Below are 21,270 nucleotides of genomic sequence, written 5' to 3'. Positions count from 1 at the left end.
ATTAATAACGTAATCCTCATTGTAGGATTGTTAGCGATTCTTGGATACATGTAGATTAGGTATGTCTTTCTGAAACACTCCTGAAACTACCATGGATTCCCCTAGGGAGATGTGTGCGCTGATTTCTAACTCAAATATTGCTGCTTTTTCAGCGATTCTGCTTATTAATATTAAAGCGCTACATTACCCTCCATTTATTCAGATGTTCTCAGTTTCATTGTTATTTCATCACCTATTATATCAAACAGAATAGTAGTGCAGCCAGTGAAACCAATGCGCGTTTCGCTGACACTGAGCTTTCTCGCGGAAAACCCGTTATGCGGGTAAGCGGGAACTTTTAAATTTTGCATAACCAATTAACTTTCTTTCATATGTGTCCCCCATTGGTTGAGTCCCATGAAGTAATTAACCCTTTTAGAGCTTTTCAAAATTGTATGTAGTCTGGACTGATGGTGTGGATTTCTTGTATGAATCCTATTGCTTCCCATGGTCAATAACTTATAATGCTTGATTGCGCTTAATACATTTGTAGCTAATTTAGTTTTGTGAAATTATATAGTTTTTGTTTTTTTCGGGATGCATAACATATTGTTTAGTAAATGATTATTTGATTATTATGTCATCCACTTTGGATACTTGCAAAATCAGTAAATTTCCATATGTTTGTCATATTTAGCTGGTTTTTAGCAAGGAAATTGATTTTAAGTACAAGTAATAAAAGTTAGATTTTAATCACAAGAAGAACCTCCACTTTTTATAAACATGGTTTGATAAAAATAAAGGGAGTAAGCTGTGCATCATGATGTAAAAATCTCTGCTTTTTTCTGGAACCATCACTGTGATTACCTGTAAGAAAACATGTGGAACTGTTCTTTTTTTCCTTAAGGTTTTGACTGAAGCGACTATTAATGATTTACAGTTTGCCAAGTAAAACAATTACCAACGTTCATAACATAAAACTGCCCTCCCTTCATCCACTGCAATCATGTGACCACAGAGGAGCTCCCTGATTGACTAGTTCAGGAGAGAGACACTACTCTCTGCAGAGGCAGCCATATGAATCTGCCAGAGCAATTTTGCAAAGGAAACACTAAGTTATAGGAGAATTTTCAGCCTAATGCTGAAGAGGTACAAAACTTGCTAATTAAAGAATAAAATCTGTGTGGGATTGCATCTTTGTAAATATGCAATGCAATTAATCACAGAGAGGTTTATTTATGTATTTATTTTTTTATTTATTGTTTTGTTACTAATGATGCATCTTACCAACGGCTGCTCAACACATATCTATCTATACCTGCACAAAATATAAAAAACCTACATGTGTTCCATACAATTGGCTTACACCTAAAGTATATAAGTTTTGGGTTGTGTGCCACACAAACCAAGATCTATTATATTTTATGTAAATAATACACAAGTGATAATAATATGTGTTCATATAGTAGAAAAACAATAGTAGGGCTATCTTGACATGTCTATCATAGGTATGTAAAACCATTTTGGAGTATGCAGGAGTGTGAAAATTGTGTTTGTGTATTATTTTAGCTTCTTTCCGCTGCAGTTTCAACCAGCATAACCAAGAATAAAAATCTGTGAGGACATGGCAAAAGAAATCTGAGACATGTATTTACTTAAGCATAGGTCTACCTTGTAGCAAACAGAATGGCAGACCAATTGGAAACATTTGACTTAATCTTCTTCCCCTTTATTTCTATTTGTTGCCTCTTTACTGTAATATACTGCAATTTCTTTTTTTATAAACCAATTTTATCATATTTCACATGGCTGATTAAGTAATACTGAAAGTAATTATATAAATTCAGGTTTACTGTACCATGGACATTTCAAATAATGAACAGTAATTATATTAGCAATGCTATGTTTAGATATCAAACCATTAAGTTTAAATAAAGTATTCTATATTTTAACAATAAATTGCATTGTATAATGTTCATATACAGTATTAAATAACAGGTAATATTTAAAGTAATTGTAATAGGTTTCAATATCACTAACATTAAGATGAATCGTTTAAACAGTAACAACACTTTTTATTCTTATATTTAAAAATATGAATGCATTTTTGGATTGTGCTTACCTTATATTTACAACATATACTGTGTAATTCCAGTATTGGAATGTGGCGTTTAGCTACAACAAAAATGGATATTTTCATGATTTAGAAATAACTGCAGCTTTCCAGGATAATAAATATTACAATGTAAAAAATGTTTAATCTAAATTAAGCATGCCATTTAATCATATTGGCCAACTTTTAAAACCTGTCTTCCGGGAGATCTCTGAGGACAGGTTATGTGACAAGTGAGAGTATAGCCCCGCCCCCTACTATAAAAAGCCAAAATTCATGGTATTGAATAGCGGGGACTGGATTGCTTCATTAAGCTCCACCTTCACAAGTGTCCAGGAGGTTGCCTACTTTTCTGGGAGTCCGGGAGAACTCCCCAAATTTCTGGAGCCTCCTGGAAATTCTAGGAGAATAGGCAAGTATGTATTTAATAACTAAAGTTATTTTCTTGTTCATACTTTCTAAATTCATCTGTTTCCCTGTTGCAAATAAAGTCAGAGGCCCATGATTTACTAAGCTGCAGCTTGCATTCTTCAAACTGTGCAACCTATCAAAACGCAAATCAAACCGCATTTATTTAAACCACCCAGGTTTACATCAAGCAGTGGTTTCTGATAGACTGAGACCCTTACACAGGCATTGCAAAAACATACATTTACAGTAAGCACTAATAGGGGGCTATTTAATTTTAAGTGAAGTGCCGCCCGAGGCTGAACAATAAGGTGGCTCAGTAACGTACGGCTTGAAATCTAATTTTTGTTTGAATGTCACAGGGGTGCAAGCAAAAATAAGCAAATATTACAGTACTGTACTGTGCGAGCAAGAACACATCGCGGGAAACTCGCGCGGCACTTAGCGGTTAATTGAATTCCCCCATAATCTCTGATATTGGCTTCATACTGGTTTTCTCTAAACAAACTTTCACTCCTACAATCTATTTTAAATGCAGCATGTAAACTAATTTCCAGCTAACTTAGTAAACCATTAACAAAACTGCACCAAAATATATCTCGTCAAAATATCTGCCAACTCAACCCTTCCGCTCTGCCAAGATCTGTGCCTCCCATCCTCACTCATAATATGATCTTATTCCCGATCACAGGACTTTTCTCAGGCTTGCATCATACCTACAGCAAGACTTTCCCCTATCTTCTAAACCGCCAACCATGCCCAGAAACTCAACACCTTAGCAAAGTCCCAAACAACCATCTTAAGTTTCCTAGACTATTATACCTAATTACCACCCCGCTACACAGTTCCCTCAAAACTTACATTTATTCTAATTCTATACTCAAACAAGTAATGCAACCCAAATCAACACTGTTGTGTTGTTGAAATATATCATTACACTTAACAGTTTTCCTAATGCAATCTGCTGAACTTAACCTCATATATCAAATGCATAATAATAAAAGTAATACTTACCCAGTTAGTGACCTTGGTTTTAATTGATGTTTTATTATCCAGATCATTACTAACAAGTTTAATGAAAATCCTGTAAAATGTTCCACCTGTGCAAAAAAAATAAAAGTATAACAACATAAAAATATTAGAACAGGCTTTCAATTTATCTACCATCAGTAATTATATAACCACACAAAAAAGTGATTGTTTGGTTAATCTACCACTATTTGTTTTCACAGAAATCATCTTTAATATAGCCGTGTTAGTGAAACTAAGTTAGTGTAACTATATGTAGGCAACAAAAAGGCTTATCCATCAGTGCCATCTTGTTTACCTAGTATTTTTTCATTTTAAAAAAAACCAGCACTGTGCATAGTTCCAAAATTGTAAAATACTTCAAACAAGTATGTAATTCTTGTTCTTGGCCTCTGCTGTCATATTTACTTTTAAGTGTATTTTGGGATACATAACAAAGACATTTTATTATTTTTTTTAAAATTGTATTCCAGTGGATAACCTTAGTTCTCTATCACAGCAAGGATAGTTTTTTTCTGTAGATATTTGTAATTCTTATTACTTAGGTAGCAAATGACTTAACTGAAAACAGTGTTTTTCTCAGTGTCCTATTACAATATGTACTTTTAATAAATCCCTTTTTGTTTAAACTGCATTATGCTAAAATAAAGAATATTGTGAATTTTGTGCTGTTAGTATACTATATGCCACTAGGGGGTGTTAATTAAATCATACAATGAGCAGAATTAGTACAACATAATATAACTCTGATTATAGGAAACTGCAAAGATTGTACCAGCCTTAAAAATGTCTATTAATGATTTAGTTTCATTTAGTTGCATGTTTATGACATATGATGATCAAAAGGCAGTTAATTAAGTTGTTTGCAGACGACAGTACTCAGTACTCACTTCCATATTTTTCTTAATCCTAATAGATATTAGATGCCATTCTAATTGGGCTAAAAATGTTGAACTGTGAGTTTCAGGGTCCTCACTTACTTTTTGTGCACTGGTCTCCCTATTTTCAAATCTATTCTTCAATAAACATGTGTAGCAACAATGTCTTCTCAACGTTGCTCGTAGTAAGAAACAGAACAGAAAAGCTCTTCTTTGAGCTGTAATTATGATGAATTAAGTTCTTAACTCAGCATATTACCTCAAAGATTTAAATGACATTTAGTCACGCACGTTTACATATAATGGAGACAGCTAAGAAACTCACTCCAGCTGGGTATGTGACTCATCAATCATTTATATCACTGTGCAGTCGGTTTTGGGTTGTGCGTATACACCTCAAAAGGTATTTGTAAACACACGTCTAAAATTATTCTTATATCAGTTCCAGAAATGTATACAAAAGGACAAAAATGAAGTACTGAATCATTTACAATGCAAAATGTACAAAGCTGGTTCCTGTGCATAGCAGATTGCATTAAAGTGGGTATTAAAGGTACAAATCTTTAAAAAACAAAGTGGGACTATACCTGGAGAGTAAGGACAGTGGGCAACTGCTGTGCATGTTTCTCTGAGTTTAATAGCATGATTGAGTGTAAGTAGCACAACGTGTCATAATTATTATTATTAATTTTATTAATTTTTATTTATAGGGCGCCACTAGGTGTCCGTAGCGCCGTACAGGGACAAACGAAATTACAATACGAGGTGAGACAGCACAGTACAGTAAACAATAAGCACAGTAACTCAGTGAGCTCAAAGCACAGCTAGGGGGGCGGGGGAGGGGAAAGGGGAAGGTCCTCCCATGACAGAGTCCAAGAGGGAGGGCACAGATGACAGGGAAACCCCCAGAGGGGGGGAGGAAGGAGCGAGAGGGGGGGAGGGGAAGAGGGTCCTCGAGGAGGAGGGCGAGGTAGCTGGAGAGCAGAGTTAAAAGTGGTGAAGACAGGAGGAGAGAAGACCCTACTCAAAGGAGCGTACAATCTAAGGGTTGGGGTAGACAGATAGAGAGACACGTGGGAGAGAGGGAGAGAAGGAGGAATGGAGGATAAGGGAAGGGGAAAAAGGGGAAGAGGCAGAAGAAAAGGTAGGAAGTATAGTCATTGTCATAATGATTTATGCTCATCCCTGTTAGCACTGAAATACAATTGAGGGGGCGAGGCTATTGTAATAGGATCTGGTACATCCAGAACATTTAGAAGGCTGCTAGATCACACTGTTCATCTAAAAGAAAAGTGTGTAATCCATATGCTTGACATATCATTAAGAAAAATCACGTGAGTATCATATGAAAAAATATGGTGCCCAGTCTTTGCAGTCTCTATAGTGTATAATCATTAATACAAGTGTTAGAAAATTACTTTAGGGGGGATTTATCAGAGCATTCATTTTGAAAGTTGTTCTTTATGCACTGAATAATAGGCAGTACCATATTAAACCCTAAAACCCATCCAATTGTGCTTATATCTAACACAAAAAGAAAATAGGGAAAAGTAAAATAAAAGCATAATAACTATGGCTGGCAATATCGATAATAATCATCTAAACAATGCACTATCAAGAGCATTCTACCATAAATTACTTTTTCTTAAATAGAAATAGATGTGTAAAAGTATGTTGATTTCTTCATTGAGTTGTTCACTTAGATAAATGCCCCTTTGAAAACTGCAACAGAGCTGAAGGGATTAGATTTGGAACGTAGTGATTATTTTCTCATTACTATTAAAAACATCTAATAGTCTACAACAAACACATTTATAGCTATGATAAATTAAGTCTGATCAGTGATCAATTGTAAACTAAAATGGCTCTAGTGAAGGCGGGTATCTAGTCTATGAAAACATGTCTACATACTGCTGTTAACCTTCTGTCCACACAAACAGTCCACATCAGTAGTAGAAGTGCAAAGACATTGCAGGAACGGATCCACTGGTCCATTGCTAACATACACTTGACCAGTTTTATTAAAATAACCGTCTTGAAGTGGAGAATGATGTGATTGTTCTATTCCTTGAGTATCATTTTTTACTTCAGGGTAAGATGATTCCAACATGGTAGATCCAAAACTTGAAGGAAAAACTTTGTCCTTCGTAATTCCCGATGAAACGTCAGTCTGCAAAATGTTCCCTTCCATACTTGTAGATTCTGTTGGTTTGTCAATAAAGGTTGTAACTATCCAGTGATGCCATGCTGTCATAATTAGTGAGCTAGTACTTAGTAGAAACTTTTTGGCAACATTGTCATCACTTTGCGTCTTCAAGTCTGCAGGAGATATATTGCCATTTGTGGATGGATTGTGTCCTGCATATGTCATCTGGGTTTCAGAGATGAGTGACAATTGGCTATGTGTCAGAGGTGGTGTCGCATCATATCTGCTGTGCCCTATTTCTAATGAATCTATTTTACTAAAAAAAAAATGTTGTTTTAAAGAGTCATCATCAAAGGCATTACTTGAGGTCAATATACTTATTTCTTTTCCTAAGTACGACATTTCTGTATTATGCCAAGTTCCTTGAGCCTCTGTAAATTCTGGATTAGTAATGGCTTGTTGAAGATTTTCAGGATTGCCCAATGCCTGCATTGTACAGGGAAATAGTTTGTCTTTGTCCATCTTAACAGTAGACATGTGGCTAGCAATTGGTGGCTGAGAAAAGAATCTTTCTATTGAATTGCTCAGTACACTAGTTTTACCCAGAGGTTTTCCTTCATGTATGGTCAACAGGGTAGAAAGCATTGATTGAGTTGTGTTTTCTAAGCTTCTCATAGCCAAAGATGCGTTTGTGGTTATATTTGATATAAAACTGTCGTTACTTAGTGGCTGGACAGAAAACTTTAATGAAGATATAGAAGTTACTAAAACATTCTTTGATGGGGCAATGCCAAATTCCATGTTCATGTATGAATTTCCTTCATTGTCAGCATTGATTTCAGCTATTGGACCCTTGGAAACAAGATAAAGTTTCTCTGCTTCCAAAAAGTTATCCCCACCTGAAAACTCCACTGCATCAGCATGCTGCTCATTTTCAATGTCCCCAGTTGTTGGCAGTGGGCTAACAACTATTTTAATTGAAGAACTGTCAAATGGAAGGTCGGCAGTTGGCGTAAAATTTGGTCCATCGGTATATAATTTTACCATCTCACTTAGTGTTTCATAGTTTAGTGTGATTTCTTTCCATTGATGATCCAAGACATCATAACTTGAGGTCAATGAATTGTAATGATCTTTCCACCTTGAATACAGAATATCATAGCTTGTTATCAATGAATCCGGACTACTTATACTTTTTATATTTGTGGATACACCAACCAGCATTAATGCTTCCTTGTGAAATCCTTCTTGATCAATGTCTCTTAAAGTTTTTGTTGATAAAAACTTGTCTGTCATACTTTGTAGATTATATAAAGGTGCTTGCATATTGTTGACACTCACATGTTGCATATTTGCTCTGTGAGCCAATAAACTACCAAGTAACTGTTTAGACAAGGTAGGTTGTATTTTAGTACTTGTGTCAAATTCTTTGAACCCAGTGGTACAACTGGAAAAAATATTACAAGAGGCACTATCTGTCACAAATGTATTTTGTGTATATGCTGAATGTATGTATTTATTTCTTAATAGAAAAGATGGTATATATGGTGACTGAGTGCTATATTCATTAGCCACAGAGCCAGGTGACACATTAGCTTTATTCTCAAAAACATAATTTGCCTCTTTAGTATTTTCTAAACGATGTATTCCATACATTGATGGAGTTATAAAACCAACAAGCTTCTCGAGTCCTTTATTTGTGCTTGTTTTAGCTGACTTGAAGTAGTCCTCTGTTGGTGGTGCAAAAGTACTTATGGTATATTTTTCATTCAGTACAAAGGGTAACTCACTTGTTGTAGGCCTACTTTTGCCAGATATTACATAATTGAGAGATTCATTTATAGCATTAGGAGTGTGATTTCTATTGGTACGGTCATGAATTAAAAATTCGGATGTAATCTTACTGTGCTCATGACCAAGTTTCACAATTATTTTCCCGTTAGAAGGTGGCGTAATATTGTTTTGAAAGTGCACAATCCAATGTGGCCACCATGTTTGATTGTTATCGCTACTGCCAAGTTGTGTACTATTAAAAGATGTGTTGGTTGTTTCCATAATAGAAACCAAATGCCACTCATCTTCATTCCCCGAACCTTCTATCTCCATATTAGAAATGTCTTCCACTCTAATTGAGTCAGACAATTTGCTTGAACTATTAATGATTATAGCCGAGTTATTACTAGAGAGCTTGTTATGGGTGGGTGTTTCTTCATTGGTGGCTTCAGTAAATTCATCTTCTGTGGCAATTACCCTTGTTGTTCTATGGTTTGTCGATGAAGTCAAAGAAGACTGGGTCGCCATGAACCAGAAGTTCACTGGAATTTTGGTTGTGACACTTTTGTCATAAGATGCTGGTCTTTGTTTCACTGGCCACACAATTGGAGTGGAAATTATCCCTATGCTTCGTACTCCTTTTATTCTTGAGTCTTGCATTTGTAGCTGCCAACTTTCCCAGGAATCTATGATTGGGTTTCTCTTCATTCTGATGGGAAATGTTGCAGGAACTTTGAGTTCCTGCAGATCTGCATGTTTTATGCCACACAGTAAATGAAAAAAAGCTGTTATTTGAAAGTTAACACTTTATGCAGAATTATGTCATATTTATCACTTGATGACAAATAATTTATTCCACTACCCTGAGTGGCAGAACCATGGAAGTTCAGTTTCAACTATATGTATTCCTCCTATTGGTAAATAACATTACCAATAGGATGGCTACATACTGGTTGGTACCTGTCCCATTGTTGGAAGCCACTGTTCTGCTAATAAGGGAGTTGAAGGAACATAAAAAAAATATTTGCAATATTCATTTAATTTAGAAATAAAACAATATGTAAGCTTTTTTAACAAAATTATTAAACAAGAGGTTGTATAATATGCAAAGTGTACACAGAGTTTTATACTCACATATGTTTCTAAAACACCATTCACAGATTATAAAGAATGTTTAAAAATCTAGAATACTTGGATACAAGCGTGAGATTTAATTTATGTCTTTGAATTACTTCTAGGAGAATAAGTATATTAATGCTAGATTTGCAGTTAGCACAATGATTTAGCTGCTGTAAACAAACAGTCAATAATGTAAATAGTTACAAAACTTTACATACTTTACAAAGATACGCATATTTCTAAGGTTTCATATTTAATGGTCTAGTCTCCATATATAAAAATATTTATATGGTAGGAATGATACGATTATGTGAGATACATATGTCAAGAATTATTTATTTTCTCTCATGTTCTTTAGTACATGCTAAAATAGGACAAATACACAAAAGTAATCTAAATGGATGTCATACTATGTTAGCTATAATAAAAATTAAACAAAAACATGTTGATAATAAAGAGAGATGAAACATAATCTGCATTAATCTGTTACGTACCTTAATTAAATTTACTCTAAATAGCCTTATGCAGCATGGACTGGACATCAATGTTTTACCACTTTTAGAAAATTCAGAATATGATTAAATTAGTCAGTACTGTTCATTAGCCTGTACTGTTTACTGATGTTTGAGTCTTAAGTGATCTGTTGCATGTCATTTATCCTTTCCTCCCTTTCCCTACCTATTTCCAGTTCAGTGTGGACAAAATTTAAAATAAAAGTAACATGTAAATGTAAATAAAAGTAATACACTTAAGTAAAAGTAATACAGGACTATTGACTTTAAATTAATGTAGTAAATGATGTCTCTCAATCGGCAAAAATAAAGGTTTTCATTAACATTCACATTTGCAGGGTTGACATGAGTACACTTTAATGACTGCTCACCTATATACATAATATTATATAAAAAGCATATATTGCAACCTGGGTCTCTTACCCTGTTTTGTGTTATTGTCGCTGTTAGTAGTCATGTTAGTAGTTATCATAGTAGATGGTGCAGTAGTTACAGTAGCTGGGAAAAACACAACAAAAGTTAAGCTTTGTGGATCCACTGAAGAGATAAAGCATTGTTCATGATAAAAAAAACAGCACATTAAACTGTAATAAAGTATACAGTTCAGTAATTCAATAAAATGTAAAGCTTATTGAACTGGCTGGTTGTTTACTGCATGTATGCATGTGATGATTCACTGTAAAGAGCACAACAACAAAGTATCTAAGTTACTTTCATTACTTTTGCTTGGAAGTTACTCCATATGGTTTTAGCATTTTTTGTTTATTAACTAGAGAGACAAATTAATTTTGTAAACAAGCTTGCAAACTATATAGAAAACATAATACATTTCAGCAAGTTAAAAAACACAAGGACAATGATGCACATACAGATTTTTTGTGGAGTTCACAAGTACAGTACTCTTTCATTATACCACCAGCTTAGCTAACAGTTGAAAATTGATATTGTAAGGAAAGTGACCTAGATTAAATAAATATAGTTTAAAGTGTTTTTTATAAAGAAAATGCATCTGGCAGCAAGCAAAGTTACCAGGAGCAGTGAAATTATTTCAGACAACAACAAAAACACTTTGATAATAATATTGATTTGTATGTATCAACAAAAACAGTTATTATCTAAATAAAGTTATTATCTATTAAAGTAATAAAGAAATTTGTTGTAGCTGCAAAACCTAAATATAAGAGTTTCAAAGTAAAGAGAGTTTTATTGAAGGTCTAGCTCATGGAAGTTAATGACAGCTGCCAGGTACCTGACTCCAAGGACCTTGCAAACAATGAAAATATTTTACTAGCAAAACACTCATTAGTCGATCAGTCATACCTAATAACTAATACTGAGAGTACTTTGCCTGCCTTTTGATGTGATGGTTAAAAGAAGACACTGGTATAATGTGCAATATCAATTTATGTCAGTCAGTATGTCCTAAGTACTACTAGACATCACTATCAAACCATGTATGTGACATCTTTTGCAATACATGTAAAAACAAACTTGAACCTTAACCCCTGGGTATACTTGTTTAAAATGATTTTAGAAGCTATTAGCCCTGCATTTAATTTAACCCATTAGTACAAAGAAGTCAACACAAGCAAATATATAGAGGATTAAAGATTGTAAACCGTCATTACAGTTGCTAACCTCTCATAGCTTACTAAATCTGCATATCTCAACATATAAGGCTAGTAATTGTTACCATGAGGGATTGAAGCTGAAATATTAAGTAAAATCACCTGGAACTGACTTCACTCAGCACCATCCACCGCAAGAGCCCAATCATCTTGGGTAATCGCTGCTTCTACATTTACAACCCAGTGACCAATTGAAGGACAAAATAGATACAAGGATGACACAACTCATGCTAGAACACTTGCCAACATCCAGCAAGAATAGCAATAGTATGTACAACTACCCAAGGTGCGAAGACTTACACTGGACCAAAGTGGCTGCCTCAGGGGTACCAAGGGTGCATCAGGGCTTTTAACAAAGAGCAGACAGAGACCCTCTCACCCCAAAATGAATAGGACTGCCCAGTCAACCATCATGCATCCGAGGGGCAGGAAATACCCACTGTCTGAATCTGAAATAAGGGCCATGACCACCTATATACAGGAAAACTAGCAAGGTCTTTAACATGGGATCTAGAACCCCAGCTGGTGCAGACTTCTTTATTGTAGCGAAGAAGATCTGTTCTCTAAGACCCTGCATTGATCAAAGGTATTGAGGGCTAAATGAAATAACAATGATGAAACGGTACCCCCTTCCACTGGCTTCGTCAGGCCATGGTCTTCACCAAACTGGACTTGCAAGGATCCTACAACCTGATCTGTATCGAAGAGGGAGAAGAATGGAAAACAACATTCAACACTAAGGATAGGCACTGGGAATACCGGGTCATGGATTCGGCCTGTGTAATGCCCCGGCCATATTCCAAGCCTATGTGAATTTATTCTTTAGGAACCTACTGAAGCTATCAGTCCTCATCTAACTGGATGATAAAATTATCTTACCTAGCACACTTAAGGAACTTCACAACCATATGAGAGAGGTACTGCAAAGGCTACTGGACAATCAATTATTTGCCAAAATGGAGAAGTGTTCCTTCAACCAGTTCAGTGTGAGCTTCCTGGGATACATCATTTCAGCAAAGGTCATAAGAATGAAACTGGAGAAGCTCTCCACTGTGTTCAACTGGCCAGTGCACATAGGAATCCAGGCCATTCAGTGATTCATGGGATTTAGCAAGTACTTTCATTTTCTGAAAAACTTTTGAAGAGTAGTTAGCCCTACAATGGCCTCAACCAAACAAGAGTCTGCCAAGGATACATAGACTACCCAAGCACAACAGGCTTTTGACACCTTAAAAAATCTCTTTACCTCAGCGACATTCCTCCTTTATCCCGACCCCAGTCGAATGGAGCCATGCTCTCCCAGACTAGAGACAAGGATGCCCTCAACTGGAGACAAGGATGCCCTCTTTCTTTTCTAAAAGGTTCACATCTGCCGAATTCAACTATAATGTGGGAAATCATGAGCTGCAGGTCATCATCCTGTCTCTTACCCAGTCGAGCCACCTTCTAGAGGGGTCCAGATTCCTTTTCTCTATTTTCACTCACAAGAACCTGTAGTATATTCTGGTGGCCAAGCGGCTGAACTCTCGACAGGCAAGTAGAGCAATATTTCTAACCTGCTTCAACTTCATTATAACATACCGGCCTGGGTTTCCTGGCAGTACTCTCCTGAATGATTCACCATGGAGAACGAAACCATTATCCCTCCAGGCTTGTTTCTGGGAGTGAACATTTCTCCAGGGTTGCTGGACAGGATCCAGGTCAAAACATCCATGGTAATCAAGGTGCCAGAGTCACCGGAAGGAAAGAAATGTGTTCCACCCAGTTGCAGGTTCTGCAATGGGGACTTATGATTGGCAGGTTATCAGGAATACTATTGATTTGGCAGGAAGGATGACGCCTCCTTCATCCAATCATACACTACCTGTGCAGGCACTATGGTACCAAGGACATTTTCATCCTGGCTCTTGATGCCCCTGTTCATTCCACAGAGTCCATGGATTTCATCACCAACCTCCCCAGCCCTTCAGACAACACCACCATCCTGGGCATTCATGCAAACAACTAACTTGTGAAATACTGCTTTGAGCACTTGCGCAGAAGTAAAAAAAAGCATATTATAATCCAAAAACGCAATTTGCATTAAACTCAACATGAGCACAGAGCAGATTAGCATTTTGCAGAATGGTGAATCAAAATGCATACATTGGCATATCTGGGATAAAAGGCAGAAAATATTGCTTTGATGGCACATTTGTGTAATAGCCTATTCTGCCAAGAAACTTGATTTGCAGAAAATGTTGAAGTAATCTCTCTAGCTATGATGTCAGTCACCAGTGATGTCATATTGTTTCAAATGTTTTATTTGACATCACTATTTATTTACTTATTTATTACCATTTATTTATATAGTGCCAGCTCTGTCCGGGTGATATTTAATTATTCACATCAGTCCGTGCTCAGTATAAATTTTCTACCATGCAAACACACACACTAGGGTCCATTTTTGTCAGCAGCAAATTAACTTAGAACCGGAACACCCGGAGAATACCACGCAAACACAGAGAGAACATACAAACTCCATGCACATAGGGTCCTTGTCAGAAATGAATCCATTGCCCCAGCATAGTAAGGATGTAATGATGTCATATGTTATATGATTTTATGAATTATGTGATCAGAAACTCCTTGTTGATGTTGCCAGTTAAGGTTGCACACAACGTTAATGGCCCAAATGCCTGTGTTTTTTTTTTAGATTTGGACAAAACCTTACCTGTGATTTAATACAGGTTATTCAATTAATATTCTATTTTACTTATTCTTGAAATTTTCATGTGAAGTACTTTTATATGGGGGGGTATTCAATTGTTAGTTTTAACGCGCTAAAACACAAAAAAACGAGTGCTCGAAAAAAACTTCATATTATACGGTAATTTGCGCGCGTAAACAGTTAATACGGTACTTACTCGCTGCCAGCGGGCTGAATTTCAGCTCGCTGCTCAGGGAGCTGCGAGCTGAAATTCCGTGAGTAATTACCGTATTAACGGTAAGATTTTTTGAGCGCTCAATTGTTAGCGTTAACGCTAACAATTGAATACCCCATGTGTTTTATTACAGGTAACATATATACTCTTCATTTATGTTTTATTGTCATTTATATTTTATTGATTTTCATTCTTACACACATTTTTAATTGAAATAATAACCAGAAAACACAACATATGTACGTTAAAAAAGAACACTTTTGAAAATTATTAACGAACATTGTAGTAAAATATAATGCACAATCATCAAACTTAGGAAACTCAACATGTATAACAGTAAAAGCTTTTAGTATATTTATATTTTCTATTTTCTAGAGAAAAATAATAAATCACATTATAATATAAATTCTTACCAGGTACCGTGCTATATGTGGTTATGTTAGTAGTGATCAAAGCAGATGATAATGTAGGAGTTACAGAAGCTGGTGAAAAATAAAATATAAACAGAAAAAAATGAAGCATGAATGAAGTAATGCAGATGAAATATTTAGCAAAAAAAAATAACTTACATTCAAGATTGCATAAATATATGATCAATTAAAAGGTTAGAAAATCCTAATATATCAATATATGTTTCGGTCATATATTGGTTCCGTTTTCTTAAAGTAGAACTAAACAGCATACACATAGTCATTTAGTCATTTGGCCTGACTGTCAAGCAATTGAATCTCTGTCAAATTAGACTTACACATACACTTGTCTGACCAAATCTGAATATCTATCCATTCAGTCCATCTGTCTGGCAAGTCCTTATTAGCATGGTCAGATGATGACCGCATGCATGGTCAGAAACGGTCTTCGCCTAACATTTAACGTGTCCGTTCCATCCAACACCTGGAAGCTCCCAATCAGATGTTGATAATGATTGGCTGTCTTTATGGGTCAATACAAGATGTGATTTGTAGGTAATTAGGTCTGAAGATACTAAATGTGTCAATAAAATCTCAGTGTAAATGGGCACTTTGAAAGCAAATTATTTTGTACAGTCCTCATTTTTTAAAAAAGGGTATGGCCAGCTTTTGAGGGGTGCTATCAGTGCCACCGCACAGGAGGTGAAGGCTCTGTGTTGGGGTTAGATGCTAGCTTCTAATTGACATAGCAGTGGCACAGCGCTCAGGTGAGTGGGAGGGGTGGAGGAGTTGATTATATTATGAGGATAAGGTTTTTTTTGAGAATGAAGATGACAGGTGGTTAAAGAAGAATGATGATAGTAAGGGAAGGGGGGTAATGGTTTAATAGTCAAAGATGAGTGGTTAATAACCGATGGAGAATGAGGGGTTAATAACTAATGATGGAGGGGTTAATGGTAGAGACTTAATGATGGAGGGTGAGTAAACTAAGTTTAAAGGGCTATATATAAAAACTGTAAACTAAATAACTGAAGTTTCACAGAAATACAGTATGAAAGTATGCCATAAACAACTTCTGAATAAATAAAATAGTTATTCTGTCATGCAAGAAAAATATGAGGCAGAGCAGTTCACCCTAAGTTGCTGCATATAAATAATATTTTGGGAGTTTAGTTCCACTTGCTCTCATGAAAACATTATTTTTGGTTATTGATTTGTATATTGTACTTCACCTTTTAAAGGTGCACTCAGAATTCATATTAGTTGTGTTTACATTGAACTAAATTTGGTAATAGCAAATACTATCCCACAAATTTCACAAAATACTCAAGAGATATATTCATTTATTTTTGAACCATCTTTCCAACAGCAACTTAATATCTATAGGGCAGATTCAATTCTCAGAACAACCCGCCTATGGGACTTTACAGAAAATCTCCACTCATAGAAGCTGCAAGCAAAAAACAGCGGAGAAATTACCTTAATAACGATAACAATGCGCAGTCGCGTTGTTCTAAAGAACAACATGGCTATTTGAATCTGCCCCTATGTGTGTTAACTTTAAGTGTCGTTGTTTCGGTCATTTGCATGCTATTTTGCATATAAGAAGACAGACTGAAGGGCATTATCTAACTTCAATATGCACATGATGCATAATAGAGATTGATGGGTTAGCGCAACCATAGGTGTAAGCACCTTTCCTTCTTCATCTGCTTAAGTATTTTGTGGTACCTTGTAAGAACTTAAAGAATCAGGTGTTCACTTTTTACGCTCACGGACCAAGGAAGTGGAAATTTCCTTTATACAGCACTGCTTAACATCTCGCTAACCCTTCCCTTATTCATTCTTAAGATTTTCTTTAAAAATATCCTTGGTTTCACCTTCTATTTGGCATAATACAACTCATGTAGAAACCAAGGCTGCTTTTATTTCATATGTAAGAAGTATTTAGTGCATTTACTTTACGTCACTGGTGTACTTGTAGTTTCTTGTATGTGTTTGTATGTTCAGGGTAAAATCAGGTTTTCCATGACAGTTTTAAGTTCCATTACAGGATAAAAAAAAACTGCAACATCCTGTAAAGTTAGACAGGCTTTCAAATACACCAACTCTCCACTTATGCCATTGTATTTAAATATCTTGTTCAGTAAGAGGGAAACATATTTTTTGCAGATCTCCTGTATCTTAAGGATATGGCTCCTGGGACATTCCCCTTTTCTCCAACTTTAATCATAAACTTACTTATTTTCCCATAATACAGACTCCTGGGGAACCCAAATTAACAGGATAAGTGGGAACATGTTTTCATAACAGTTTTACTTTAAAAAGTACTCTATGGTTTGAATTATCTGGCTTGAGCAAACTTCATATCACATGGGTGTACCGCTGTTTCATTAGAAAATGATGGGAACCATAGTTGTGGCGCCTAGTTCGTGCTACTAAAGAACACTTATCCTTCTGTCCTGTTTCACCTATAAACAAGCTCAAGATTTACTCATTCTATAACAACAGTCAACTTGTTGTGAAGATGGAAGTGTGAGATCATAATGTGGTGCAAGGTTTGCCAATGCCAATTCATGAGGTCACATTGACATTTGCTTGTAAGATGCACTATAGATCTGCTTCATAAATGGTCTTGCAGTGCGTTATAGTAATAAAGCATGTCCTTTGCTAAACACAACTCATATGATTGTAAGTGTATCTTTAAAGTATTATTTGAAGCATAGAAAGTAATAGCATACTTTATATTTAAAGGCAAACACTAAGCTATGCATTTGTCATGCGTAACATGCATTAGATCAGGAAATAGCAAAATATACAGATAGGTGCTTGTTTCCAATTTGTATCAATATTTTGTTAAATCTTTTTTTTATATGTGTTTAGGGCTTTGATGAAACTATACTGAGTTAAAGAAGAACAATGCTCAAATGTGTTTTTTTTTTTTAATAAAACAAACCCCCTTCCCAACAACTTGCTTAACCACAAGCGTCTTAGTGTCTGGGACTTTAGCAGTAACCACTGTATCACTCTCTTTGCTGGATAAGTCAGTTCTCCAGTGAACATCACAATGAAGAATACTGAATGAATAGAACTAGCAGTGCAGATGTATCTAGAATGATGATTGGACAAGCTGCTCTATAGGGTAGCGGTTGTATTGTTTTAAAAAAAAAAAATAAGTGCTCTTATTTAAAATTAAAGGAAAATGTTTATTATTTCAGATATTCCAAAATATAAAATTTGGACACAAACTTCAATGTAAAATCGATTTACTATGTTTATAAGATAGTTGTGTTTTCTCCATCTGTATATTTTAGCAGAACCCTGTTTTCATATATATTGGGAGAGAACCTGAGACACATATTATGGAAGATGTGATTTCTTACCATATGCGGGAGCAGGTAAACCAGACATATTAGTGATGGTAGCAGTGGATGTTGAAGCAGGAACACTAGACTGTGAAGGAGCTACAGTAGATGGTGAAGTTACGGAAGGTGATGAAGATGATGATGGAGTTACAGTAGATGATGAAGATACAGTAGATGATGAAGATACAGTAGATGATGAAGTTACAGTGGATACTACTGTAGCTGGCAATAAACACAAGACATATGTGAACTAGGATAAATATATTTATGTGTTACTCAAGAAGAATTTAATCCCATACTAAATTCCGTGGTCTGAAAATTGACATTTCTTGGCAAAATTTCTTGCAGTTGCAACACTTCAAAAATTTCCTTTGGATGTTCACTCACCTTATCCAGGTACATATTATTTTAAATGTAGTACTTAACCCTTTAATCATGCCACACTTCCAAGTCTTAGCTTGGGGACTGGACTTGTTACATTAAAGGTGCAGATGAACCATAAGGTCATGTTCACATCAACATATTGTTTTTGATTTTGTTCTGTCATCTCAAACAATATACATCACAGAAACATATATATACATAAACAGAGCTGTGAAGTGTATTTTTGGAGAACTTTGCTAAAGAATAAAAAAAAACTTCAAAGACAAATAAAGAGCCACATGTAGTAAAGACAGTCCTGCTATCACCTCACACTCGTGATTAATTCCATGAATAAATAAGGCTAAACTGAGCAATATTTTAGTAGAAAATGTAATTTTACTAAAGCAGTAGGATATTGGACTTTGATGTGGCGTTTAAAATTTTGAACAGTGCACATATCCTGATTAGTCCACTTACCCACAAGTCTAGACACACTACTAGGCAGTGTTTCCAAAGAGCAGGGAGTAAGAGGGGACATTAAAATGTGCGGGATGTGCAGCTAGGCACACAAGTGCAAAGTGCGGTGTCTGCCCTGTGAACATTGTAAATGAAGTCCCATGTGTCCATCCCAACTATAAAGTACATATGCCCTGTACATATTACACATGTACAGCAATATGGATGTATCATGTACCAAATAAGCAATTTAGCTGCATTGTGTTCATTAATGTCAATGTTTTTTTTCTCAGACTGTAGGCTATTGGAAATGCATGAAATACATGCATCAGCTGCAATAACATCTAGTGTACCTGATTATTTCATAGCATATCAATTTCTGTAATCTATAAGTACTCGGCAGTATATTTAGCAAAACATAGAAAATAAAATATTAACATATTTTAAAAACAAATAACCCCCTAAAATTACTGGAGTACACTGGGTAAATGTTATCAGTCTCGGTATGTTATAATGGTTAATGGATCAGTAAAACGGAGTGAATTATAGTAATTAGTTGGGACAATGTAAAAGTGTTGCATTTACAGAAGCTGTCATTAGAATTGATAATTGTCACATGAGGAAACCAGGATTAAGTACTGTGTAAATATACTATTCTTCAAGAGCAGGCACAGTACACTGTCATTATACAGCATATGGTTACATATGTGTGCGGTACTACAGAAGATTGACAGTTTTCTAATGTCTATGTACATTTGTGGTAATAGATTATTTCATGTACATGTTTTTATGTTCTTTCATATTTTGACATATTACGATATTTCATCATCATCATCATTTATTTATTTATATAGCGCCACTAATTCTGCAGCGCTGCACAGAGAACTCACTCACATCAGTCCCTGCACAAATGGAGCTTACAGTCTAAATTCCCCAACATATACATACAGACAGAGAGACCAGGGTCAATTTTGATAGCAGCCAATTCACCTACCAGTATGTTTTTGGTGTGTGGGAGATAACCCACGCAAACACGGGGAGGACATACAAACTCCACACAGATAAGGCCATGGGCGGGAATCAAACTCATGGCCCCAGTGCTGTGAGGCAGAAGTGCTAGCGTCAAAGCTACCGTGCTATGATTGACTAGTTAGTACTTTTGTCCAGCAGGATGATTCTATCCAGTTAGGATATACATTTACATATTCTGTACAGACCAACACAATCATCCTGTTTATAGCAAGGTAACACAAAGTAGCTGAATTTGGTGAAGATAGTGTCCCATGATTCTTTTTCCACACTTTAACTGCTTCAAATCTAACTCCCAAATCTAAAAACATTTTTCACCTTAATATCAGCTTTAGTTTAAGATTTATGAATGGTATATCAAAATACACACTGGATATAAAAAGTTGACACCCCCTTATTGAAATTGCAGGTGTTTGTGATGTAAAGCCTGAAATCAAGATAAATCATATCAGACCATTTATCATCTTGAATGTGACCTTGCAACTAACAAAATGCGTGGAAATCAAATAGACTATTTTAAATATTCTCAGAAAATATATACATAGCCTCATTAATGAAAAAGGTACATCATAATAAAGATTGTAGCAGAAAGAAGAGGATATCCTAAGTGTATATGGAATTTACCCATGTGCTAAACAAACTATTTACTATCAATATGGGAGAGCTCTATATATGACTCACTTTTTTCATTTGATTCTAACTTCTGTTTTGTGGTTGAGAGAAGGGGGGGGGAGGGGTTAATAGAGCAGACAGTGTCCAAAAAAGCCAATGCTGATCCAGACTAAAAGCAAGTGGCTATAGGTCAGTGGGACAACAGTTTCCAACCACATGAATTTTACTGCCAGGAAGTAACTGGCCTATGGCTGTACTCCAAATATTGTGAAGCTAAGCCAGTGACTATGAAGAAATAATGGAAAAAGTAATTTGGAATGTTTAAGGCTGCCCTTCCCAGCTACAACCATTGAGACATATTGTATTATTTGCCTTGCTGTCAAAATACAGGTCCCTTTTTATCTCATCTACAACAATTACTTTGAAAAAGAAAACATTCCATTACAACACATATCCACCAGGCAGTATTGGTCTGTGTGCACTGCAACAGCTGTAAAAATAAAACATAACCCTAGTGACACTAAAT

General features: G+C 35.7%; 1 protein-coding gene across 8 annotated transcripts in view; it reads right to left on the bottom strand.

Annotated features, from left to right (window-relative positions):
• The window catches only part of ADGRG6 (adhesion G protein-coupled receptor G6), a 156,789-nt gene that overhangs the window by 39,763 nt on the left and 95,756 nt on the right, over window positions 1-21,270 (bottom strand). For 2 of the 8 annotated variants that reach the window (XM_075203571.1, XM_075203568.1), the window contains exons 6-10: window positions 18,303-18,506; window positions 14,923-14,991; window positions 10,381-10,455; window positions 3,515-3,600; window positions 2,102-2,154 (exon numbers count right to left, since the gene is read on the bottom strand). In XM_075203571.1, the coding sequence (XP_075059672.1) occupies window positions 2,102-2,154; window positions 3,515-3,600; window positions 10,381-10,455; window positions 14,923-14,991; window positions 18,303-18,506 (487 nt within the window). The remainder of the gene's footprint in view (window positions 1-2,101; window positions 2,155-3,514; window positions 3,601-10,380; window positions 10,456-14,922; window positions 14,992-18,302; window positions 18,507-21,270) is intronic. The other 6 variants (XM_075203569.1, XM_075203572.1, XM_075203570.1 and 3 more) reach the window with 6 other exon arrangements.

Source organism: Mixophyes fleayi, chromosome 3 (assembly GCF_038048845.1).
Source record: "Mixophyes fleayi isolate aMixFle1 chromosome 3, aMixFle1.hap1, whole genome shotgun sequence".
In the NCBI taxonomy this organism is placed as follows: Eukaryota; Metazoa; Chordata; class Amphibia; order Anura; family Limnodynastidae; genus Mixophyes; species Mixophyes fleayi.
The sequence above is the reverse complement of the archived record's forward strand: the minus strand, read 5'-3'. Positions and strand labels throughout refer to the sequence as shown.